Genomic DNA, 25,448 nt, shown 5'->3' with positions numbered 1-25,448 from the left:
TTCTCTCTTGGCATAGGTGGGAAATGTGGCGTCAAGAGGCTGGGATTCCGAGAAGGAAGCGAGGCTTTCACGAAAATGCGAGCGACTTCGGAAAGGGGCGGGGCCGCTAGACGCGGATGAAGCGTACAGAGCCAGCGTGGACCAATCAGGCCGCTTTGGTGCGGGGCCTCTGTGGATAAGTGGGCGTGGCCTAGGGGGGAAATCACCAAGAACGCACCGGAGGTCCTTACCCGCCCTGGAAAACGCCCTCTGCGGTGAAGGAGAGGTGAGAGGCCAGGGTTCCAGACTCTTGGGTCCTAGGGAGGATGGGGGCCAGAAGGCTGGAAAACTGGGTCCCGGAGGAGGATGCACTGGGTGCCAGTACTTTAGGTCCTGGGAAAAGAGGAGCCTGGGACACTGGACTCTTGGGTCTGGGGGAGGAGGCGGCCGAGATCCCGGATTCCTGAGTGTGAGGGAGGAGCGTGTTGGGAGCCAGGACTCCTGGGTCTGAGGGCCCAGACTCCTGTGTGGGAGGAAGGGAAGGCTGGAGGCCTGGAATCCTGGGTCCTCGGTAACGAAATGCTTGTGTTTTGATTCTTGGAAGTGGGGGCGGCGCTGGGGGCCCGAACTCCTGGTTCCAGGGGAGGAAGAGGCTTGGGACAGACATTATGCATTATTCAGCCCTCCATCCCCCACAGACCACACCGCCATGCCTCCCTGTGGGTCCCGAGGAACCCTCCTTCTGTTGCCGCTGCTGCTGCTGCTCCTGCCTCACGCTGTGCTGGCTGTCCCCCTGGAGCGAGGGGCGCCCAACAAGGAGGAGACCCCTGCGACTGACAGTCCCGTGAGTGGCCCTGCCCTGCTGTCCAGCCAGCTGTTTGCAGTGGTACTACAGCTCCTGCAGACCCCCATGCCCGTAGGGTGGATGCTCCAGTGACTTCCTGGCCCTACAGTTGTAGCTTGTTTTTTGCCCGCCATTCCTCCCAGCAGTAGGGGTTTGACTTGGTGAAAAACTGGAGGTCCCTGACTCTGAGGTGTGGAAAATCTGCGTCACGCCCCAACTAAACCTCTGTTTTTTTAAGATTCTCTTCACCCAAGAAGGAATTTGAAAACAAATAAACAAAACTACATTTCCCAGTAGCACCATGTTGCTAGTTCCCAGTAGCAGTTGATGTTGGCTAGCTGGGGTATTCTGACTTCATGGTGCTCTTGGGAGTTGTAGTTTAAATTACAAAAGGGCGGGTGATGGCCGGGCGCGGTGGCTCACGCTTGTAATCCCAGCACTTTGGGAGGCCGAGGCGGGCGGATCACGAGGTCAGGAGATCGAGACCACGGTGAAACCCCGTCTCTACTAAAAATACAAAAAATTAGCCGGGCGCGGTGGCGGGCGCCTGTAGTCCCAGCTACTCGGAGAGGCTGGGGCAGGAGAATGGCGTGAACCCGGGAGGCAGCGCTTGCAGTGAGCCGAGATCGCGCCACTGCACTGCAGCCTGGGTGAAAAAGCGAGACTCCGTCTCAAAAAAAAAAAAAAAAGGCGGGTGAACTGCTTGTTTATTAATTCCAACATGTGTTTATCAAACCCAATAAAAGCTTTGGTCTTAAGGGATTTGGAACTTTGGAGATCCTGAAGGCCAGTGTGTGTCTTGTGGTGGGAATCTTCCTATAGCTCCCCATAAGGATAGGCTGGTCAGGCCAGGCACAGTGGCTCATGCCTGTAATCTCAGCACTTTGGGAGGCTTAGGCAGGCGGATCACTTGATGTCAGGAGTTCGAGACCAGCCTGGCCAACATGGCAAAACCCCATCTCTACCAAAAATACAAAAATTAGGTGGGCGTGGTGGCACATGCCTATAAATCCCAGCTACTCTGGGAGGCTGAGGCACGAGAATTGCTGGAACCAAGGAGGTGGAGGTTGCAGTGAGCCGAGATCATGCCATTGCACTCCAGCCTGGGCAACAGAGCTGAGACTGTTTTCTGACACTCTGTCTCAAAAAACAAAGAATGGGCTAGTCATTACCCCCTGGAACGGATCATTGCATGTTCCTGGTCCCCACGCTGCAAGTTAGGCCTCTATTCTGTGAAATCCTTGCAGACCCAGGAAGGCTTTGTTGAGTCCCGTTTCTTTTCTTCCATTCTACATGTTTCCTGAGCACCTTCTACGAGCCAGGCACAGTGGTAGTTGTTAGGGCCCAGCCACGTGCATGCCCTATGCCCATGGACTATCCCTGCTCACTAGGAGATGGAAGACGAAGGGCAGGGCTCTATGAGTGAACACCAGGGGTGACAGTCAGGGAGGATGGGAGGCATGAGTTGAGTTCTTTCTTTCTTTCTCGCTCTGTCGCCAGGCTGGAATGCAGTGGTGCAATCTTGGCTCACTGCAACCTCTGCCTCCCAGGTTTAAGTGATTCTCCTGCTTCAGCCTCCTGAGTAGCTGGGACTACAGGCACACACCACCACGCCCAGCTAATTTTTGTATTTTTAGTAGAGATGGGGTTTCACCATGTTGGCCAGGATGGTCTCGATCTCTTGACCTCGCGATCCGCCTGCCTCAGCCTCCCAAAGTGCTGGGATTACAGGCATGAGCCACCTCATTTTTTCTTTTTCTTTTTTTTTTGAGATGGATTTTTGCTGTGTCACCCAGGCTGGAGTGCAGTGGTGCAATCACTGCAACCTCCATCTCCCAGGCTCAAGCAATCCTCCTGCCTCAGCCTCTGGAGTAGCTGGGACTGCAAGTGTGTGCCATCATGCCTAGCTAATTTTTTTTTGTATTTTTGATAGAGACAGGGTTTCATTATACTGCCCAGGCTAGTCTCTAACTCCTGACCTCAAGTGATCTGCCCGCCTCGGCCTCCCAAAGTGCTGGGATTATAGATGTGAGCCACCGAGTTCTGAACTGGAGAGGTATGTTAAGAGCAAGGAAGAGAGGAAATGAGGGGAAGAGCATTCCAGGCAGAGGGAACAGCATGAGCAAAGGCCACTTGGTAGGAGAAAGCAGAGCAAGTTGAGGATATCAAGGAGGCTGCTGTGACTGGAGCAGGGAGAGTGAGGGGGAGGGGAGAGGGGGATTATGTGGACCATGTGGGATCTTGTGAGACTTGGTAAAGAGGTAAAGAATGTGTATATATATATGTATATATTTAATAGACAGGGTCTTGTGCTGGTGCCCAGGCTGGAGCGCAGTGGCAGGATCATACCTCACGGCAGCCTTGAACTCCTGGGCTCAAGTGATCCTCCTGCCTCAGCCTCCCAAGTAGCTGGGACTACTGGCATGTGCCACCATGCCCAGCTAAGTTTTTTCTTTTTATAGCAACGGGTGTCTCCCTGTGTTGCCTAGGCTGGTCCCGAATTCCTGAGCTCAAGCAATCCACCCGCCTTGGCCTCTCAAAGTGCTAGAATCATGGTGGCATGAGCCACCATGCCTGGCCAATTCTCTCATTTTTTTTTTTTTCTTTTTTTGAGACAGCCTGGCTCTGTCGCCCAGGCTGAGTGCAGTGGCGCGATCTCGACTCACTGCAAGCTCCGCCTCCTGGGTTCACACCATTCTCCTGCCTCAGCCTCCCGAGTAGCTGGGACTACAGGTGCCCGCCACCACGCCCGGCTAATTTTTTGTATTTTTAGTAGAGACGGGGTTTCACCGTGTTGGCCAGGATGGTCTCGATCTCCTGACCTCGTGATCCACCCGCCTTGGCCTCCCAAAATGCTGGGATTACAGGCATGAGCCACCATGCCTGGCCTCTCATTTTATTTATTTATTTATTTATTTATTTATTTATTTATTTTTATTTTATTTTTTTTTTTTGAGACGGAGTCTTGCCGTGTCGCCCAGGCTGGAGTGCAGTAGCGCGATCTCAGCTCATTGCAAGCTCCGCCTCCCGGGTTCATGCCATTCTCCTGCCTCAGCCTCCCGAGTAGCTGGGATTACAGGCGCCCGCCACCATGCTGGCTAATTTTTTGTATTTTTAGTAGAGATGGGGTTTCACTGTCTTAGCCAGGATGGTCTTGATCTCCTGACCTCGTGATCCGCCCGTCTCGGCCTCCCAAAGTGCTGGGATTACAGGCGTAAACCACTGCACCCGGCCCCATTTTTTTTTTTAATTGTAATTTTTTTTGGTTTGGGACACAGTCTTGCTCTGTCACCTAGGCTGGAGTGAGGTAGTTTGATTATAATGCACTGCAGCCTCAGACTCCTGGGCTCAAGCAATCCTTCTGCCTCAGCCTCCCAAAGCACTGGGATTACAGGCATGAGCCACCACGCCTGGCCTTCTCTCTTTTGTAATTTTATTTATTTTTTCCAATTTATCTTATTTGCTTTTCACCACAACTCTGGGAGGCAGAGGATATATTGCCTATTTTATAAATAGGAAGAGCAAAGAAGGCCCAGGGGGAGTAAAGTGCCACCCAGCTACACATGACAGGGGTGGGACTAGGAGGCCTGGGACTTTTGTCTGTGTTGTTCACAGGGCCTGGCATATGATAGGGGCCTGGTGAATGTTCGTTGAATGAGTGAATGCATGCATAGGTGGGTGGGTAGATGGATGGGCAGGTGGATGGATGGGTGGGTAGATGGATGGGTTGGTGGATGAGTGGATGGATGGATGGATGGATGGTTGGATGGATGGATGTGTGGATGGATGGGCGGGTGGATGGATGGGTGGTTGGATGAGTGGATGGATGGATGGATGGATGGATGGGTGGGTGGGTGGGTGGATGGATGGATGGATGGATGGATGGATGGATGAGTGGATGGATGGATGGTTGGATGGATGGATGTGTGGATGGATGGTTGGATGGATGGATGTGTGGATGGATGGGCGGGTGGATGGATGGGTGGTTGGATGAGTGGATGGATGGATGGATGGATGGATGGATGGGTGGGTGGGTGGATGGATGGATGGATGGATGAGTGGATGGATGGATGGATGGGTGGATGGATGGATGGATGAGTGGATGGATGGATGGGTGGATGGATGGAAGGGTGGATGGATGGATGGATGGATGATAGGTGGATAGATGGGTGGGTGGGATGTATGTATGGATGGGTGGGTGGGATGTATGGATGGATGGGTGGGTGGGATGTATGGATGGGTGGTTGGGATGTATGAATGGGTGGGTGGATGCATGGATGAATGGGTAGATGCATGGATGGATGGATGGTTGGATGGATGGATAAAGGTATGATTCACGGCTTCCCAACAAATCATGTCCACTCTGAGCACCCACTCTGGGCAGTATTGGGCTGGGTGTTCACTGATATGATTTTCATTTCATCTTTGCTACATGCGTGGGAAAAGGTAAAAACTGAGTCCCTCATCAGCTGCCCCAGGGAGCGGACCATATCAGTAATAGGGGTGGGGGTGGGGGTGGGGGTGGGAGCAGGGGCTGCTATGTCTGTCCTTGTTGCCTCATTGCCTCAGGACACAGGCCTGTACTACCACCGGTACCTCCAGGAGGTCATCGATGTGCTGGAGACGGATGGGCATTTCCGAGAGAAGCTGCAGGCTGCCAATGCGGAGGACATCAAGGTGCGGCTAGGGGCAGTGGGGGCTGTGGGAGGGGTACGTGCTGGGAGGGCAGAGTTCAGGAGAGGACTGGTTTCTGTTTTTTTTTTTTTTTTTTTTTTTTGAGACGGAGTCTCACTCTGTCAACCAGGCTAGAGTTCAATGGTGCGATCTCGGCTCACTGCACCTCCACCTCCCAGGTTCAAGCAGTTCTCCTGCCTCAACCTCCCAGGTAGCTGGGATTACAGGCACACGCCACCACGCCTGACTAATTTTTGTATTATTAGTAGAGACGGGGTTTCACCATGTTGGCCAGGCTGGTCTCGAACTCCTGACCTCATGATCTGCCCATCTCAGCTTCCCAAAGTGTTGGGATGACAGGCGTGAGCCACCACGCCCAGCCATACTGGTTTCTTCAAAGAGGCCACATGGCTCCAGCTCTGCGTGTATTTGAAATCACCAAAGTGAGGCTCAGGGAGAAGTTGCTTCTTGGGGTCACAAGGTGGGAAGAGCTTTGGGGAACACGGAATATGTGGTTAGTGCACAGTCCTGCGGGCAGGCTTTCAGTCGCAGCTCCACCACTTACCAGCTATGGGGCCTCCCCTCACCGCACCTCAGTTTCCCCATCTGTAAAATGGGAGTCATCATAGAACCTGCCGTGCACGGTTTGGGTTTGGATTTTCCAAGGGAAGAATTTTGGGGTTTGGATTTTCCAAAGGAAGATGTGTAAAGGGTTTGGAAGAGCGTGGTGACACTCCTTAGCAAGTGTTCTGGGAGGGTTGTGTTAACAGAATGCCCCTATGGTGCCTTCTACAGAGGAAGAATTCAAAATAAGGGAGGTGCTGATGTCCCTCACGTCACCATGAACTCCCATGTCAGGCCTCTAGGAGCACCATCATTGTCCCCATTTCACTGAGTAGGACACTGAACCCTTGTATCAGGATCTGTCCTTCTCGTGGGCCTGGGTCTTACCGCCATGCACGGCTAATTTTGTATTGTTCCTAGAGACAGGGACTTGCCATGTTGCCCAGGCTGACCTTGAACTCCTGGGCTCATGTGATCCTCCCACCTCAGCCTCCCAAAGTGCTGGGATTACAGGCATGACCCACCACACCTGGCCCTAAACATGTGACTTGATGAATGACGGGAGATGGGGCAGCAGAGGTGGGCAGGGCCTTGAAGGCTGACGGGCTGGGAGCTGTCCTTCCTGGAGACTCTGAGGAGCCGGGGGACTATAAGCAGGGAAGGGGCGGTATAAGACTGGGGCTTGAGAAAGCTTGTAAGAAGCTTCCAGAAAAGACAGAGAGCAGACCCCCAGGCTGACCAGGTCTCCTCTCCCATCAGAGCGGGAAGCTGAGCCGAGAGCTGGACTTCGTCAGCCACCATGTCCGCACCAAGCTGGATGAGCTCAAGCGACAGGAGGTGTCGCGGCTGCGGATGCTGCTCAAGGCCAAGATGGACGCCGAGCAGGATCCCAGTGAGCAGGGGCAGGGCGGGAGGGACAGGGAGGGAGGGGTGGGGAAGGGTGGCCTCGCTCCCGGCCTCCAGGTGGTTGTGTGCTAGGCAGGTGAGGCCCCCCTTCCTGCTGTGAAATGTGCTGAAATGTGCGTGGCAGATTGCCCCAGTGTTCCTCCTAGCATGATTTAATATTAACATTACAATGTTGTTGGTTTGTATTCTGTTTCCATTTGTTGTTTTTAAAAATCTTTATCATGGCCTGGGCACAGTGGCCCATGCCTATAATCCCAGTACTTTAGGAGGCTGAGGCAGGCAGATTACCTGAGGTCAGGAGTTTGAGACTACCCTGGCCAACATGGTGAAACCTCATCTCTGCTAAAAATACTAAATTAGCCAGGAATGGTGGTGCATGCCTGTAATCCCAGCTGCTCAGGAGGCTGAGGCAGAATTGTTTTTTTTTTTTTGTTTTTTTTTTTTGTTTTTTTTTTTTTTGAGACGGAGTCTCGCTCTGTCGCCCAGGCTGGAGTGCAGTGGCGCAATCTCGGCTCACTGCAAGCTCCGCCTCCTGGGTTCACGCCATTCTCCTGCCTCAGCCTCTCCAAGTAGCTGGGACTACAGGTGCCCGCCACCACGCCCGGCTAATTTTTTTGTATTTTTAGTAGAGACGGGGTTTCACCGTCGTCTCGATCTCCTGACCTCGTGATCTGCCCGCCTCGGCCTCCCAACGTGCTGGGATTACAAGCGTGAGCCACCGCGCCCGGCCTGGCAGGAGAATTGTTGAACCCGGAAGGCAGAGGTTGCAGTGAGCTGAGATCGCGCCATTGCACTCCAGCCTGGGCAACAGAGTGAAACTCTGACTCAAAAAAAAAAAAAAAAAATCATTGTCATTTATAATTCTGGTAGAGGCCGGGTGCACTGGCTTACGCCTGCAATTCCAGCACTTTTTGAAGCAGGAGAATCACTCGAGCCCAGAAGTTCAAAACCAGCCTGGGCAACATAGCAAGACCCCTGTCTCTATAAAAAATATTAAAAAATGAGCTGGGCATGGTAATGCATGCCTGTGGTCCCACCTCCTTAGGAAGCTGAGGTGGGAGGATCATTGAGCCTGGGATGTCAAGGCTACAGTGAGCCGTGACTGCGCCACTGTACTCCAGCCTGGGCGACAGAACAAGACCCCATCTCAAAAAAAAAAAAAAGTTGAAAGAACTTCAAACTTGAGCTGGGCGCGGTGGGTCACGCCTATAATCCCAGCACTTTGGGAGGCGGAGACGGGCAGATCACGAGGTCAGGAGATTGAGGCCATCCTGGCTAACACAGTGAAACCCCGTCTCTACTAAAAATACAAAAAATTAGCAGGGCGTGGTGGTGGGCGCCTGTAGTCCCAGCTACTCGGGAGGCTGAGGCAGGAGAATGGCGTGAACCCGGGAGGCGGAGCTTGCAGTGAGCCGAGATCGCGCCACTGCACTCCAGCCTGGGCGACAGAGCAAGACGCCGTCTCAAAAAAAAAAAAAGAACTTCAAACTTTTAGAGAAGTTGTAAGAGTAGTACAGAAAACTCCCGAACACCCCTGACCCGGCTTCTCTAGTTAACATTTGCTCCATTTGCCTTGTCATTCACATTTGGGACTTCACCGCAGTCACCATCTCGTCACTCTTACACATTTCAGTATGATACTCTTGCATAAGTACAGCCATAAAATCGGGAAATTTATCAGGTCACACTGTTTTTCCTTGCTTGGCTAATATCTTTTTTTTTTTTTTTTTGAGATGGAGTCTCGCTCTGTCTCCCAGGCTGGAGTGCAGTGGCGCAATCTCGGCTCACTGCAAGCTCCGCCTCCCGGGTTCATGCCATTCTCCTGCCTCAGCCTCCCAAGTAGCTGGGACTACAGGCGCCCGCCACCACGCCCGGCTAATTTTTTGTATTTTTAGTAGAGATGGGATTTCACTGTATTAGCCAGGATGGTCTTGATCTCCTGACCCCGTGATCCGCCTGCCTCGGCCTCCCAAAGTGCTGGGATTACAGGCGTGAGCCACCATGCCCAGCCTTTTTTTTTTTTTTTTTTGTGAGACGGAATCTCTCTGTCTCCCAGGCTGCACTACAGTGGTGCGATCTCAGCTCACTGCAACCTCCGCTTCCTGGGTTCAAGTGATTCTCCTGCCTCAGCCTGCCAAGTAGCTGGGATTACAGGTGTGTGCCACCACGCCTAGCTAATTTTGTATTTTTAGTAGAGACTGGATTTTGCCATGTTGGCCAGGCTGGTCTTGAACTCGACTTCAAGTCATCCTCCCATCTCGGCCTCCCAAAGTGCTGAGATTACAGGCCTGAGCCACCGGCCCTGGCCCCCATCTCAAGGTCTTTAATGTAATCCCATCCGCCAGGACCCCTTAGCCCTGAAAGTTCACGCATTCACAGGTGCCGAGGATCAGGATGTGGATATCTTTTAGGGCACCAGTATCCAGCTGCCACAACACCCAGGCTCGTCCTGTCCCTCCTCTGCCCAGAGCCTGCCCCCGGCACCCCAATGCCCTCAGGCCTGCGTTCATGTTCCTCTTGGCTGCTTGGAGCCTGGGTGGGCCTTGGCCACGCCCTCCCAACCCCACCCTTCCCCTGTGCACCCTGACCTTCTTGTGTCAGCATTTTTAGAAATTGCTGGCATCCAGCCTCGGGACCTTTGTCCGTTCACCCCGCTGTCCCGTGACATCCTTTCTCAGGGCTCTTTGCCTGGTCCATGGACCTTCCGTCTCCCCTGGAATGTCACCTCCTCAGAGTGTCACTGCCCCGGCTGTCCTGTGTGAAGGAGCCTCTGTTTTATTTGTGTCCTTGGTATTCCTTTGTTCATCCCTTGGTCGTCTGTTCTCTGTGTCTCTAGACTGGGTGCTCCAAGAGGCAGAACTCTTTTGGTTGTTGTTGTTTTAGAGACAGAGTCTCACTCTGTCGCCCAGGCTGGAGTGCAGTGGCGCAATCTTGGCTCACTGCAAACTCTACCTCCCAGGTTCAAGCAATTCTCCTGCCTCAGCCTCCTGAGTATCTGGGATTACAGGTGCCTGCCACCATACCTGGCTAATTTTGTATCTTTAGTAGAGACAGGGTTTCACCATGTTGGCCAGGCTGGTCTCGAACTCCTGACCTCAGGTGATCCACCCGCCTCGGCCTCCCAAAGTGCTGAGATTACAGGCATGAGCCACCCCGCCTGGCCTCCAAGAGTCAGAATTCTGTCATCATCTGATTCCTGCTGTGTCCACAGTGGCCGGCGCTGGGTCAGCCTGGAATAGCGGCTCAACACACGTCGCTGGCAGAAATAATGAATTTGAGATTCAGTTTGTACCTGTGTCTTGCACGCCTGTCACCCCTCTGGGCTCAGCCAGGGCCGGAGCTGCCTCCACTGCAGCCTGGGTCTCCCAAATTCTAACTGCAGCCTGGGTCTCCCAAATTCTAGCTGCGTGTGTGTGTGTGTGTGTGTGTGTGTGTGTGTGTGTGTGTGTCTTTCTCCCCACCTAACCAAGGGCTACTGGAGGCCACGACCAGGCTGATTCATTGATTCATTTTGGGTCCAGCATTGCACAGTGCAGGCCTGGGCCCCTAGAGGCCTCGGAAGACGTGCGTGCAGTGAGTAAGTGTGTGTTGGCAGCGTGTGCGCTGTCCCTTCCTGCCTGGAAACCCTACCCCTTCATGACCACTTGGAAACTCCCATACAAGGGAGGCTGCACTTGTTTGCTGAGGCTGCTGTAACCAAGTACCACTGACCAGGTGCTTCAGCAACAGAACTTGACTGTCTCGTGGCCTGCAGTCAGAGTCCAAAGTGAAAGTATTGGCAGGGCTGGTTCCTTCTGGGGCTGTGAGGGAGGATCTGTACCAGGCCCCTCTCCTTGGCTTGCAGACGGCCGTCTTCTCCCTGGATCTTCACACCATCTTTCCTCTCCGTGTGCCTGGCCCAAATTTCTCCTTTCATTATTAATTATTATTATTATTAATTAATTTATTTATTTTTTTCCGAGACAGAGTTTTGCTCTCATTGCCCAGGCTGGAGTGCAGTGGCGCGATCTCGGCTCACTGCAACCTCTGCCTGCCGGGTTCAAGTAATTCTCCTGCCTCAGACTCCCAAGTAGCTGGGATTACAAGCACGTGCCACCACGCCTGGATAATTTCGTATTTTTAGTACAGATGGAGTTTCGCCATGTTGGGCAGGCTGGTCTCAAATTCCTGACCTCAGGTGATCCACCTGCCTTGGCCTCCCAAAGTGCTAGGATTACAGGTGTGAGCCACCGCCCCTGGCCTATTATTTCAAGACAGGGTTTCACTTCTATCACCCAGGCTGGAGTGCAGTGCTGCCATCTCGGCTCACTGCAACCTCCCCCTCCCACGCTCAAGTGATTCTCCTGCCTTAGCCTCCTGAGCAGCTGGTACTACAGGTACACACCACTGCACACAGCTAATCTTTGTATTTTTTGTAGAGATGGGGTTTCACCATGTTGCCCAGGCTGGTCTCGAATGCCTGAGCCCAAGTGATCCTCCCACCTCAGTCTCCCAAAGTGCTGGGATTACAGGCATGAGCCACTCCGCCCAGCCATAAATTTCTGCCTTTTATAAGGTCACCAGTCATGTTGGATTAGGGCCCACAGTAATGACCTCATCTTAACCTGGTTCCCTCTATAAAGACCTAGTCTCCAAATCAGGTCACATTCTGAGGTACTGGGGCTTAGGACTTCAACATAGAAACTCAGGAGCATGCAATTTAACCCCTAAGACTGGTTGATGCTTTATCAGAAATTTTGATGTTTTTCTTTTGTTTGTATTTATTATTTGTTTATTTATTTATTTATTTTTCAGACGGCGTCTCACTGTCACCAGGCTGGAGTGCAGTGGCATGATCTCAGCTCACTGCAACCTCCGCCTCAAGGGTTCCAGTGATTCCGCTGCCTCAGCCTCCCAAGTAGCTGGGGCTACAGGTGCGCACCACCATGCCCAGCTAATTTTTTGTGTTTTTAGTAGAGATAGGGTTTCACCATGTTGTCCAGGACGGTCTTAATCTCTTGATCTTGTGATCCGCCCGCCTTGGCCTCCCAAAGTGCTGGGATTACAGGTGTGAGCCACCATGCCCAGCCTTGTTTGTTTTTTTAAAGAGTGGTTGAGGCTGGGTGCGGTGGCTTATGCCTGTAATCCCAACACTTTGGGAGGCCGAGGTGGGTGGATCACCTGAGGTCAGGAGTTCAAGACCAGCCTGGCCAACATGGTGAAACCCTGTTTCTACTAAAAATACAAAAATTAGCTGGGTGTGGTTGCACGCACCTGTAATCCCAGTTACTCAGGAGGCTGAGGAAGGAGGATTGCTTGAGCCTGGGAGGCGGAGGTTGCAGTGAGCCGAGATCCTGCCACTGCAGAGTGAAACCCTGTCTCCAAAAAAAACAAAAAAAAGGAAGGAAAAGAAAGAAAGAAATGGTTGAGTGTCATCGTTTTGGATGTCCAATGGCTGGTTCCCATCCTTGCTCTGCCACTTTCTAGCTGGTACCCTAGACCAGTCACAATCCCTCAAGGGGTCTCAGTTTTCACATTCATAAAATAGGGATAATCACAGAACCCATGTTGTCAGGATTTTGTGGAAAGTAAATGAATTAATACAGTTAAAGTGCTTAGGGCATGGCCTGGCATCTAGTAAGTGGGCAGTACCTGTTAGTTTTTATTATGGTTATTATTGTAAGCATCAGACCCAGTTGTGGGATCACCTCCTCCAGGAAGCCCTCCCTGATTGCCCCACGCTCAAGCTGTCTTCTGGGCTTCCCTAGTGCCGTCCGTGACTTCTTTAGAGCATGTCTGGCCCAAAATGGGGGTTCTGAAAGAACATGCCCTGAGGTGTTGGACTCTTCCCTCTCTTCCAGATGTACAGGTGGATCATCTGAATCTCCTGAAACAGTTTGAACACCTGGACCCTCAGAATCAGCATACATTCGAGGCCCGCGACCTGGAGCTGCTGATCCAGACGGTAGTGGGAGTGGGTCCAGAGGCAAAGGATTGAGGGTAGCTTTGCGGAAGGGGAGAAGGGGACAGAGTCCCAAACATGAGCCAGCTCACCATTCCTGCTGGTATTCTCTGAGGTTGGAGGCTGGTAGAGGGCTGAGTGGTTTCTTTTTTTTTTTTGAGACGAAGTCTCACTATTCTCCCCCAGGCTGGAGTGCAATGGCACAATCTCGGCTCACTGCAACCTCCGCCTCCCGGGTTCAAGTGATTCTCCTGCCTCAGCCTCCCGAGTAGCTAGGATTACAGGTGCCTGCCATCACGCCTGAATAATTTTTGTATTTTTAGTAGAGACAGGGTTTCACCATGTTGGCCAGGCTGGTCTTGAACTCCTGACCTCAGGTGATCCACCCGCCTTGGCCTCCCAAAGTGCTGGGATTACAAGCGTGAGCCACCACACCCAGCTCTTCTTATAGTGATACCCACCGTAATCCAGCAGGCCATCATCTTAACTAATTACATCCGCAAACACTGTATTTCCAAATAAGATCACATTCTGAGATTCCAGGTGGACACGAATTTGGGAGTGTGGGGCGGGGGGTGGGGGGGTATACTATTCAACCTGGTATTGTTTTTTGTTTTTTTTTTTTTTTTTTTTTTGAGACAGAGTCTCGCTCTGTCACCCAGGCTGGAGTGCAGTGGCGCAATCTCGGCTCACTGCAAGCTCCGCCTCCCGGGTTCACGCCATTCTCCTGCCTCAGCCTCTCCGAGTAGCTGGGACTACAGGCACCCGCCACCACGCCTGGCTAATTTTTTTTTTTTGTATTTTTAGTAGAGACGGGGTTTCACCGTGGTCTCGATCTCCTGACCTCGTGATCCACCCGCCTCGGCCTCCCAAAGTGCTGGGATTACAAGCGTGAGCCACCGCGCCCGGCCTCAACCTGGTATTGTTAATTCCATTTTACAGAGGTGGAAACTGAGGCACAAAGAGGCTGAGTAACTTGCCCAATGTCACAGAGCTTATGAGATTCGGTCACAAAGCAAAGCCTAGATTTGAACGCTGGGCAAAATAGTTAGAAACCTCTTGTTCTTTTTTTAGTTTCTTTTTACTTTTTTTTTTTTCCCCTGAGACAGCGTCTTGCTCTGATGCCCAGGCTGGAGTGCAGTGGCACGATCACAGCTCACTGCAGCCTCGACCTCCTGGGCTCAAGCAATCCTCCCACCTGACCCTCCTGAGTAGCTGGGACCAGAGGTGCAAGCCACCGCACCAGGCTAATTTTAAAAATTTTTAGTAGACACACGGTCTTACTATGTTACGTGAGTTAGTCTTGAACTCCCGGGCTCAAGTGATCCTCCCACCTCAGCCTCCCAAAGCGCTAGGATTCCAGGCGTGACCCACCTCTCCTAGCCTGACCTCATTGTCTTGGCTGCCTAGCTGTACCTGAAATACATAAATATTAAGTTCACCACATTTGTTGTTCCTATTTACTTATTTCTCCAAGATCTGGAGATTGTGGAGGACTTGAAAGAGGTGGGTTGAAGTTGCTATTGTATAACCATCCCAATCTGTTTTGAATAAAGAGAAGAAAGTGTGTTATGGGGCAAGAGCAGTCATGGAAACCAAAAAGGGTGACATCAGGCTGTGCGCGATGGCTCACGCCTATAATCCCAGCACTTTGGGATGCTGAGGTGGGCGGTTCACCTGAGGTCAGGAGTTTGAGACCAGCCTGGCCAACATGGTGAAACTTCATTTCTACTAAAAATACAAAAATCAGCCGGGCCTGGTGACACATGCCTATAATCCCAGCTACTCGAAAGGCCGAGGCAGGAGAATCACTTGAACCCGGGAGGCAGAGGTTCAAGTGAGGCAGTGAGCAGAGATTGTGCCACCGCACTCCAGCCTGGGCAACAGAGCAAGACTCCCTCTCAAAAAAAAAAGAAAAAGAAAAAAGGGACATCAGGACACGAGACATCAGACAGGTAGAGGCTGGGGCTGCCCTCAGTCAGGTTCAGGGCCAAGGGCCTGCCATTTACAGGCTGGAATTGGGGGCTGGGCAGAGGGGAATGACCCTGTGCCTTTCCCCAGGCCACCCGGGACCTTGCCCAGTATGATGCAGCCCATCATGAAGAGTTCAAGCGCTACGAGATGCTTAAGGAACACGAGAGACGGCGTTATCTGGAGTCACTGGGAGAGGAGCAGAGAAGGGAGGCAGAGAGGAAGCTGGAAGAGCAACAGCGCCGGCACCGCGAGCACCCCAAAGTCAACGTGCCTGTAAGGACCCCATTCGTGCCCATCCACTCCCTACCACATCCTATTAAAACCCAAGACAAGAAAGCAGTTAAAGAACTACAATTCCCAGGGGCCCTCGAGGCAAAAACTTCCTATTACTGTACCTGGCTGCTCCAGGGGCTGCTGGGAGTTGTAGTTTTCTTAGTTTTCTTGCTTGAGGCACGTGATGTTTGTTGGATGGGGGTAAAGGGATATTTGGTTTTATCCCATGGCATCCAAACTTCTTGCTCATCAGCTCCCGGCTCTCCCCTCCACAGGGCAGCCAAGCCCAGTTGAAGGAGGTGTGGGAGGAGCTGGATGGACTGGACCCCAACAGGTTTAACCCCAAGACCTTCTTCATACTGCATGGTAAGATGGGGAGGGAGTTCCAGAGCCAGGATGAACCCTAGACTCTGACCCTTCTAGGACCTGAATGCTAAGAGGGGTGTGTGTGTCCCAGGAGGGCTTAGTCAGGCCCAAGAGCCGAGCCTATGTCCCCTGGTTGACCAGACAGCCCTGCTTCTCCCCGCTATAAGGCTAGGATCTGCATGGAAGGGTTGGGCCTCTTTTCTAGCAAACACCAGACCCCGGGGTTCTAAGGACAGCTGGTGTCCACTGTAAACAAACCAGGCTTAGCTAGGCCTGGGCCCTCTGCCCACAGCAGCCCAGAAGAAACCCTGGTCCCCTCTGGGAGCCCTGTCGCTAGGACTGGGTTGTTCCCTAAGAACCAGGCCTCCAGAGGCCTGGAAAGCCCTTTCTGTTTTTCTTTTTCCTTTTTTTTGTTTTTTTGAGATAGAGTCTTGCTCTATTGCCCAGGCTGGAGTGCAGTGGCGTGACCTCGGCTCACTGCCACCCCCGCCCTCCGCCTCCCGGGTTCCAGTGATTCTTCTGCCTCAGCCTCCCGAGTAGCTGGGATTACAGGCATGTACCACCATGCCTGGCTAACTTTTGTATTTTTAGTAGAGATGGGGTTTCACCATGTTGGCCAGGCTGGTCTCGAACTCCCAACCTCATGTGATCTGCCCCCCTCAGCCTCCCAAAGTGCTAGGATTACAGGCGTGAGTCACTGCACCTGGTCTCGAAAGCCCTTTCTCTATGGTGGATCAAAGGCATACTCCCCTCAGTCTGTCTCTTCGTGTCTGGAAATGTGGCCTGGGGTTGCCAAGCCCCCTCAGATAAGCCCAGCACCCTGTCCCAGAATCTGCAGCCCATCAGAAGAGCTTAGCAAGGCCTGACTCATTCATTCAGCAAACCTTTTCTAAGTTCCCTCTAAGGACCAAGCTTTGTCAAGACCTTATGGATACAACTGTAAACAAAACAAAGTACCTCCCCCTCAGACCCAGTGATCAGGCATACAGATCATACCATACTTTAGTAACTCCAAGAGACTGTACAGTATGAGAGGTGCTAGCATTTTATGTAAGCTGCCAATTAAATTAACGTACCATTGAAAACAAGATGTGTCCTGGGCTGGGTGCAGTGGCTCATGTCTGTAATCCCAGCACTTTGGTGGGCCGAGGTGGAAGATGGCTTGAGCCCAGGAATTCAAGACCAGCCTGTACAACAAAGTGAGAACCTGTCTCTATTAAAAAAAAAAAAAAAAAAAAAAAAAAAGACCAGGCGTGGTGGCTCACACCTATAATCCCAGCACTTTGGGAGGTTGAGGTGGGAGGATCACCTAAGGTCAGGAGTTCAAGACCAGCCTGGCCAACATGGTGAAACCCCATCTCCACAAAAATACCAAAATTAGCTGGGCATGATCGTGGGTGCCTGTAATCTCAGCTACTCAGGAGGCTGAGGTGGAAGAATCACTTGAACCCAGGAGGCGGAGGTTGCAGTGAGCCAAGATCGTGCCATTGCACTGCAGCCTGGGTGACAGAGCAAGACTCCATCTCAAAAAAACGAACAAAAAAATAAAAAATTAAATAAAGGTGCATCGCTATTTCAGGGGTGATAAAATAGAAGAACACAAAAGTGCATCTCAGAATCAACGAAGGTTCTAGGCTGGGTGTGGTGGCTCACGCCTGTAATCCCAACACTTTGGGAGGCCGAGGTGGGTGGGTCTCTTGAGGCCAGGAGTTGGAGACCAGCCTGGCCAACATGGCAAAACCCAGTCTCTACTAAAAATTCAAAAATTAAAAAAAAAATACAAAAATTAGCCAGGCATGGTAGTGTTCGCCTATAGTCCCAGCTACTCAGGAGGCTGAGGCAGGAGAATGGCTTGAACTCGGGAGGCGGAAGGCGGGGGTTGCAATGAGCTGAGATCACACCGCTGCACTCCAGCCTAGGCAACAAAGTGAGACTCTGTCTCAAAAAACAATAAAAAGCAAAAAAGAATCAAGATTCTATAATGGGGTCTCAGGTAGTGACGTGTACTACCTCGCAGCCTCAACCACCCAGGTTCAAGTGATCCTCCCCCTCAGCCTCCCAAGTGTCTGGGACCACAGGCACGCACCACTATGCCTGGCTAATTTTTTTAATTTTTAGTAAAGGCAAGGTTTTACCATGTTGCCCAGGCTGGTCTCAAACTCCTATGCTCAAGCGATCCACCTATCTTGGCTCCCAAAGTGCTGGGGTTACAAGCATGAGCCATCCCACCAGGCACCACACCCCCGCTTTTTTTTTTTGAGACAGGATCTTGCTATGTTGCCCAGGCTGGACTCAAACTCCAGGCCTCAAACAATCCTCCTGCCTCAGTCGCCTGAGTAGCTGAGACTGCAGGCATGTGCCACTGCACCCAGCTTTAAACATGTTTAATTGTACAGTTCAATAGTATTAAGTATATTTACACTGTCATGCAACCAATTCTGAGAGCTCTTCATCCTGCACAACCGAAACTGTATCCATTAAACCACTTGCCCTCCCCTTCTTCCCCACTCTCTAGCAACCACCATTCTATTTTCTGTCTCTATGATTTTGACTATTTTAGGTACTTCATGCGAGTAGAATCTTTTAGTATTTGTCGTGTGTGTGTGTGTGTGTGTGTGTGTGTGTGTGTGTGTGTGGCTTATTTCACTTAGCATAATGGTGAGGAACTGAAGTTTTCATTCTATTGGATATTAATTTCTATTTCAATTGCCCCATGTGGCTAGTGGCTGCTGTACTGGAGTCCCAGCACAGCTCTAGAGAGGACATTTGGGCTGGATGCGGTGGCTCACGCCTGTAATCCCAGCACTTTGGGAGGCCGAGGTGGGTGGATCCCTTGAGTCCAGGAGTTCAAGGCCAGCCTGGGCAACATGGCACAAACCCATCTCTACAAATAAAATACACAAATTAGCTGGGTGTGGTGGCATGCATCTGTAGTCCCAGCTCCTTGGGACGCAGAGGTGGGAGGATCACTTGAGCCCAGGAATTCAAGGCTGCAGCGAGCTATGATCATACCAGTGCCCTCCAGCCTGGGCAACAGAGTGAGACCCTGTCTCAAAAAAATAAAAAATAGGCTGGGATCAGTGGCTCACGCCTGTAATCCCAGCACTTTCAGAGGCTGAGGAGGGCAGATCACGAGCTCAAGAGATCAAGACCATCCTGGCCAACACAGTGAAACCCCATCTCTACTAAAAATACAAAAATTATCTGGGCGTGGTGGTGCGTACCTGTAGTCCCAGCTACTCGGGAGGCTGAGGTGGGAGAATCACTTAAACCCTGGAGGTGGAGGTTGCAGTGAGCTGAGATCACGCCACCGCACTCCAGCCTGGCAACAGAGCGAGACTCCGTCCAAAAATAAATAAATAAAATAAATAAATAAATAAATAAAAAATAGGCCGGGTGTGGTGGCTCACCCCTATAATCCCAGCACTTTGGGAAGCCAAGGCGGGTGGATCCCTTGAGCCCAGGAGTACAAGACCAGCCAGGGTAACATGGCAAAACCCCATCTCTACGAAAACAAATATAAAAATTAGCTGGGTGTGGTGGTGTGCATCTGTAGTCCCAGCTACTTGGGAGGCTGAGGTGGGAGGATCACTTGAGCCGAGGAGTTCAGGCTTCAGTGAGCTATGATCACACCATTGCACTCCAGCCTGGGTGACAGAGTGAGACCCTATCTCTAAAAAATAAAAAAATAAAAACCTTATTTACTCTTTTTAATCAGGCAGTCCCTACAGACCAGAATAGGTTCAGAGCAACTCCCTATACGTTTTTTTATTTTTTATTTTGAGAGATGGGGTTTTCCTTGGTCACCCAGGCTGGAGTGCAGTGGTGTGATCGTGGCTCACTGCAGCCCAGACCTCCTGGGCTCAAGTGATTCTCCCACCTTAACCTCTAGAGTAGCTGGGATCATAGGTGCACACCACCATGCCCAGCCAATTTTTAATTTTTTTTTTTTTTTTTTTTTGAGGCAGAGTCTCGCTCTGTTGCCCAGGCTAGAGTGCGATGGCGTGATCTTGGCATGCTGCAACTCCCACCTCCCGGGTTCAAGCTATTCTCCTGCCTCAGCCTCCTGAGCAGCTGGGATTACAGGCACTTGGCATTATGCCTGGCTAATTTTTGTATTTTTGTAGAGACAGGGTTTTACCATGTTGGCCAGGCTGGTCTTGAACTCCTGACTTCAGGTGATCCTCTTGCCTTAGCCTTCCAAAGTACTGGGATTACAGGCATGAGCCCCTAAGTTCGGCCCCTATATTTTCTTTTCTTTTTTTTTTTTTTTTTTGAGACGGAGTCTTGCTCTATCGCCCAGACCAGAATGCAGTGGCGCGATCTCGGCTCACTGCAAGCTCTGCCTCCCGGGTTCACGCCATTCTCCTGCCTCAGCCTCCCAAGTGGCTGGGAGTACAGGCGCCCGCCACCACGCCCGGCTAATTGTTTTGTATTTTTTTAGTAGAGACGGGGTTTCACCATGTTAGCCAGGATGGTCTCGATCTCCTGACCTCATGATCCGCCCGCCTCGGCCTCCCAAAGTGCTGGGATTACAGGCGTGAGCCACCGCCTACATTTTCTTTAATCTTAATCAATTTAAATTTAAACAGCCCATGTGGCTAGCGGCTACTGTATTGGACAGCGCAGATCCGGAGTTTAGGCAGAGAAGAGACCCCCAGGCCTGAGCCCTGGGCCGCACTAGCATGTGGAGGTCAGGAAGAGGATGGAGCCGTTAAAGGAGATGGAGGGGCAGCCAGAGAGAACAGAATCATGTTCTGGAAGCCAAGGGCAGAAAGTCAAGTCAGATGCAGGCGGAACTTAACCACTGGATTTGCAAGATGAGGGTTCCTGGCCTCCTCCGCAGGAGCAAGTTTGTGCTTGTCTGAGGGAGCCGAGGAAGGAGGAGGGCCGGTGGTGAGGACAGGAAGTGTGGCTGACCGAGCCGGAAGCCCTGCAGCTGTGGGGTCTACGTTGGTAGGAGAGGCTCCCCTCACAAGTGGAGTCGGCACTGGCCTGGTTCTCTGGGAGGCAGAGGTCCCTGATAACCCTGGAGCTGACTCTGTGTCCAGAGTACTGAATGCCAGGGCGAGAGAATCCTGCATGACGGTGACCCAAGCATGTTTCCTGGAACCCTCCCTGTCATCTATTCCATTCTCAACCCCCTTGTCGCTAGGCAGTGGCCCTAGCAACGGGCCTAGTGGGGTGCTAAAGCCTGGGGGCCACCGTCCCACCGCGGGATACCCGTAGTTACCTGTCCTCTGATAACAGACCCCACATCAGCCCAAAATTTCTTCACCAGGGACCTGACGCACCCCGTCCTCGGTCCCCTGAGATACCTTGCTATCCCCTTCCCTTCAGATATCAACAGTGATGGTGTCCTGGATGAGCAGGAGCTGGAGGCCCTCTTCACCAAGGAGGTGAGCATCTTGGAAGCCTCGGGCACCTGGAGGGACGCCCAAATCAGCCACTTGTTTCCTCCTAGCAGTCCCCTTAAATCCCCCTGGGTGAGAGCTCAGTGAAAACTACAACTCCCATCAGCCCCTGGGGCAAAAACGTCTCCCAGGAGTGGTGGCGTGCCCAAAGGACTGCTGGGAGTTGAAGTCGGGAATGAGCTCGCTGGAGACCTCTCAATGCTGTCTGCCTCTGGCTTGCTCCTGCAGCTGGAGAAAGTGTACGACCCAAAGAATGAGGAGGACGACATGCGGGAGATGGAGGAAGAGCGACTGCGCATGCGGGAGCATGTGATGAAGAATGTGAGGTGGGGGCAAGGCGGGGGAGAGGACGGGGCCCCAGCTCTGTCACTCACCCTTATCTGGCTCCCCAGGTGGACACCAACCAGGACCGCCTTGTGACCCTGGAGGAGTTCCTCGCATCCACTCAGAGGAAGGAGTTTGGGGACACCGGGGAGGGCTGGGAGGTGAGAACATGGGCGATACTCGGGGTCCTGAACCTCTCTCGCTTCCAGCCATGACCTTTCTTTAACAATCTCAGGCCCCTTCTCTTTCTCTCTGGGTCTCCGTCCATTCTCCTGGGTCACTGCATCCCTATCTCTGGGTCTCTGTTCTCCCCTGTCTCTAGGACTCTTTTTTATTATTTATTTATTTTGAGACGGAGTCTCACTCCGTCGCCCAGGCTGCAGTGCAGTGGCACGATCTCGGCTCACTGCAGCCTTCACCTCCCAGGTTCAAGCAATTCTCCCCGCTCATCCTCTTGAGTTGCTGAGATTACAGGTGCGTGCCACCACACCCAGCTGATTTTTGTATTTTTAGTAGAGATGGGATTTCACCATGTTGGCCAGGCTGGTCTCAAACTCCTGACCTCAGGTGATCCACCCACCTTGGCCTCCCAAAGTGCTGGGATTAGAGGTGTGATTTTTTTTTTTTTTTTTTTTTTTTTTTGAAACAGGGTCTTGCTCTGTCGCATAGGCTGGAGCCCAGTGGTGCGATCTCGGCTCACTGCAACCTCTGCCTCTTGGATTCAAGCGATCCTCCCATCTCAGCCTCATGAGTAGCTGGGATTACAGGCGTGAGCCACCACGCCTGGCTAATTTTTGTATTTTTTGTAGAGATGGGGTTTTGCCATATTGGGCAGGCTGCTCTAGAACTGCTGGACTCAAGCAATCCACCTGACCTGGCCTCCCTAAGTGCTGGGATTACAGGCATGCACCACCGCACGACACCTGGCTAATTTTTGTATTTTTTGATAGAGTCAGGGTTTTGCCATGTTGGCCAGGCTGCCCTGAAACTCCTGGACTCAAGCTATCCACCCTCCTCAGCCTCCCAAAGTGCTGGGATTACCCAGGCTGGAGTGCAGGGGTGTTGTCATGGCCCACTGCAGCCTCAAACTCCTGTCCTCAAGTGATTCTCCTGCCTGAGCCTCCCTATTAGCTGGGACTACAGGCACATGTCAGCATGCCTAGCTAATCTAGCTCATTCTTTTATTTATTTATTTATTTATATTTTTTGAGACAGGGTCTCCTGTCACCCAGGCTGGAGTGCCGTGGCATAATCATAGTTCACTGCAGCCTCGAATTCCTAGGCTCGGGTGATCCTGCTTCCTTAGCCTCCTGAGTAACTGGGACTATAGGCACATACCACCATGCCCAGCTAATCTAGGTCTCTGTTTTATTTATTTATTTTTCAATACAGAGTTTTGTTCTTGTTGCCCAGGCTGGAGTGCAATGGTGTGGTCTCAGCTCACTGCAACCTCCACCTCCCAGGTTCAAGCAATTCTCCTGCCTCAGCCTCCTGAGTAGCTGGGATTATAGGCGTGTACCACCATGCCCGGCTAATTTTGTGTTTTTAGTAGAGACGGGGTTTCTCCATGTTGGTCAGGCTCGTCTCGAACTACTGACCTCAGGTGAGCCACCCACCTTGGCGTCCCAAAGTGCTGGGATTACAGATGTGAGCCGCTGCGCCTGGCCTATTTCTATATATTTTTCAAGATGCCCAGCCAATTTTCTGTAGAGACAGGGTCTCGCTCTGCTGCCCAGGCTGATCTTGAATTCCTGGTGTCAAGTGATCCTTCCCACCTTGGCCTCCCAAAGTCCTGGGATTACAGGCGTGAGCTATGGTGCCCGGCCTTGTCTCTCGGTCTCTATCCCACTCCCACCTCCCACTAGAGCTTCTTTGCCCACCCACATGGCCCTGGCCTCCCAGCCTCCTCTGCACCTCCCCCATTGGCACAACCCTCTCCAACGTGGGTGGGCCGAGGTTGGACCTGTGCCCCTGATAGCCCCTGTGTCCGCCCTGCAGACAGTGGAGATGCACCCTGCCTACACTGAGGAAGAGCTGAGACGCTTTGAAGAGGAGCTGGCTGCTCGGGAGGCAGAGCTGAATGCCAAGGCCCAGCGCCTCAGCCAGGAGACAGAGGCTCTAGGGCGGTCTCAGGGCCGCCTTGAGGCCCAGAAGAGAGAGCTGCAGCAGGTGACAGCAGGGGAAGCTGCTTCCATCCACTGAATCTCTGGCTGCCCTTGTCCGTGTCCCCATGGGTGTCCAGAAGCTGGGAAGGCCTATGGCCACCATGTTAATCACTGGGGGAGCCTCAAGTATTCACCGCCATCTTGAGTAAGGGCAGATGTTTTCCCATCTCTGACGGCTCTGTGGCTGCCATGTTAGATCAGGGCAGTAAGGCTGTAAGTGAGGAGGGAAAGGCCCAGGAGGGGAGAAGAGCAGACTCAGCCATGGATGGGTGAGGGTTTCCCTGTCCCAAAGCAGGACCCAAGCCGTGACTGGAGGGAGAACTGGATTCTTGACTATTATTAAGCCCAACTGTCAATGAAAGAGAAAAACTGAGGCCCACGGAGAAGGGATTGGCCAGTGACCACTTAGCAGGTTGCTGTGAAATCTCAGTTTGGGGACTGAGGCCTGAGCACTTGCAGTGCCAGCGTCACACCCTCTTGTCTGTGTGACCCCCCCCCCCCCACCTCCTACAGGCCGTGCTGCACATGGAGCAGCGGAAGCAGCAGCAGCAGCAGCAGCAGGGCCACAAGGCCCCGGCCGCTCACCCTGAGGGGCAGCTCAAGTTCCACCCAGACACAGGTGCTGGCCCTAGTCCAGGGAGGAGGGGCTGCAGGGCTGGACCCCTGGGTCTGAGGTTGGAGGGGCTGGGGCCTGGACTCCCAGATCTGAGGGAAGAGGGACTGGGGGCGCAGACTCCCAGGTCTGAGTGAGGAGGGGATGGGGGTCCGGACTCCTGGGTCTGAGGGAGGAGGGGCTGGGCCTGGACTCCTGAGTGTGAGTGAGGAGGGGCTGGGGGCCTGGACCCCTGGGTGTGAGGGAGGAGGGGCTGGGGGCTGGGACCCCTGGGTGTGAGGGAGGAGGGGCTGGGGCCTGGACCCCTGGGTGTGAGGGAGGAAAGGCTGGGGCCTGGACCCCTGGTTGTGAGGGAGGAGGGGCTGGGGGCTGGGACCCCTGGGTGTGAGGGAGGAGGGGCTGGGCCTCTGGGGGCCTGGGGGAGGAGGGGTTGGGATGTCCTGTGCCACCATTTCCCTCCTTCCATTTCCAGACGATGTACCTGTCCCAGCTCCAGCCGGTGACCAGAAGGAGGTGGACACTTCAGAAAAGAAACTTCTCGAGCAGCTCCCTGAGGTTGAGGTGCCCCAGCATCTGTGATCCTCAGGGACCCCAGCCCTCAGGATTCCTGATGCTCCAAGGTGACTGATGGGCGCTGGATGAAGTGACACAGTCAGCTTCCCTGGGGGCTTGTGTCATGTTGGGCTCCTGGGGCGGGGGCACAGGCTGGCATTTCATGCATTGCTGCCACCCCAGGTCCACCTGTCTCCACTTTCACAGCCTCCAAGTCTGTGGCTCTTCCCTTCTGTCCTCCGAGGGGCTTGCCTTCTCTCGTGTCCAGTGAGGCGCTCAGTGATCGGCTTAACTTAGGGAAGCCCGCTCCCTTTCTCCGTCTGTCCCAAGAGGGTCTGCTCTGAGCCTGTGTTCCTAGGTGGCTCGGCCTCAGCTGCCTGGGTTGTGGCCGCCCTAGCATCCTGTATGCCCACAGCTACTGGAATCCCCGCTGCTGCTCCGGGTCAAGCTTCTGGTTGATTAATGAGAGCGTGGGGTGGTCCCTCAAGACCTTCCCCTACCTTTTGAGGAACCAGTGATGCCTCAAAAACAGAGTCCCCTCCACAGCTGGGTGCCAGGGGCAGGGGATCCTCAGTTTAGCCGGTAAACCCTGATACCAGGAGCCTGGGCCTCCCTGAACCCCTGGCTTCCAGCCAGCTCATCGCCAGCCTCCTCCTGGACCTCTTGGCCCCCAGCCCCTTCCTCACACAGCCCCAGAAGGGTCCCCACTCCAGGACCTGGGCCCAGCCCCTCAGTCTCATCTGGAGCCCCTGAAGACCAGTCCCACCCACCTTTCTGGCCTCATCTGACACTGCTCCACGTCCTGCTGCGTGTCCTGTTCCGTGTTCCGGTTCCATCCAAATACACTTTCTGGAACAAA

At 52.8% G+C, this 25,448-nt stretch overlaps 1 protein-coding gene across 4 annotated transcripts; it reads left to right on the top strand.

The window, feature by feature from the left end:
• The first annotated feature begins 42 nt into the window (after positions 1-42).
• NUCB1 (nucleobindin 1) lies at positions 43-25,448 on the top strand. Of its 4 annotated transcripts, XM_063615905.1 has the most exons (14): positions 259-369; positions 678-823; positions 5,393-5,500; positions 6,821-6,953; positions 12,808-12,911; positions 14,970-15,155; positions 15,431-15,521; positions 20,862-20,920; positions 21,164-21,256; positions 21,328-21,420; positions 23,258-23,428; positions 23,938-24,043; positions 24,510-24,657; positions 24,797-25,448. In XM_063615905.1, the coding sequence occupies exons 1-13, from the start codon at positions 306-308 to the stop codon at positions 24,614-24,616; spliced, it is 1,461 nt and encodes a 486-aa protein (XP_063471975.1). In that variant the 5' UTR covers positions 259-305; the 3' UTR covers positions 24,617-24,657; positions 24,797-25,448. The 4 variants fall into 4 exon arrangements, with proteins under 4 accessions (XP_055092506.1, XP_063471975.1, XP_063471974.1 ...); XM_055236531.2 differs by having other exon boundaries at positions 43-265; positions 24,510-25,448; XM_063615904.1 differs by having other exon boundaries at positions 24,510-25,448.

The sequence above is a fragment of the Symphalangus syndactylus genome, chromosome 13 (assembly GCF_028878055.3).
Source record: "Symphalangus syndactylus isolate Jambi chromosome 13, NHGRI_mSymSyn1-v2.1_pri, whole genome shotgun sequence".
Taxonomy (NCBI): domain Eukaryota; kingdom Metazoa; phylum Chordata; class Mammalia; order Primates; family Hylobatidae; genus Symphalangus; species Symphalangus syndactylus.
Note: the sequence above shows the minus strand (reverse complement) of the source record. Positions and strands in the feature narration are given on the sequence as shown.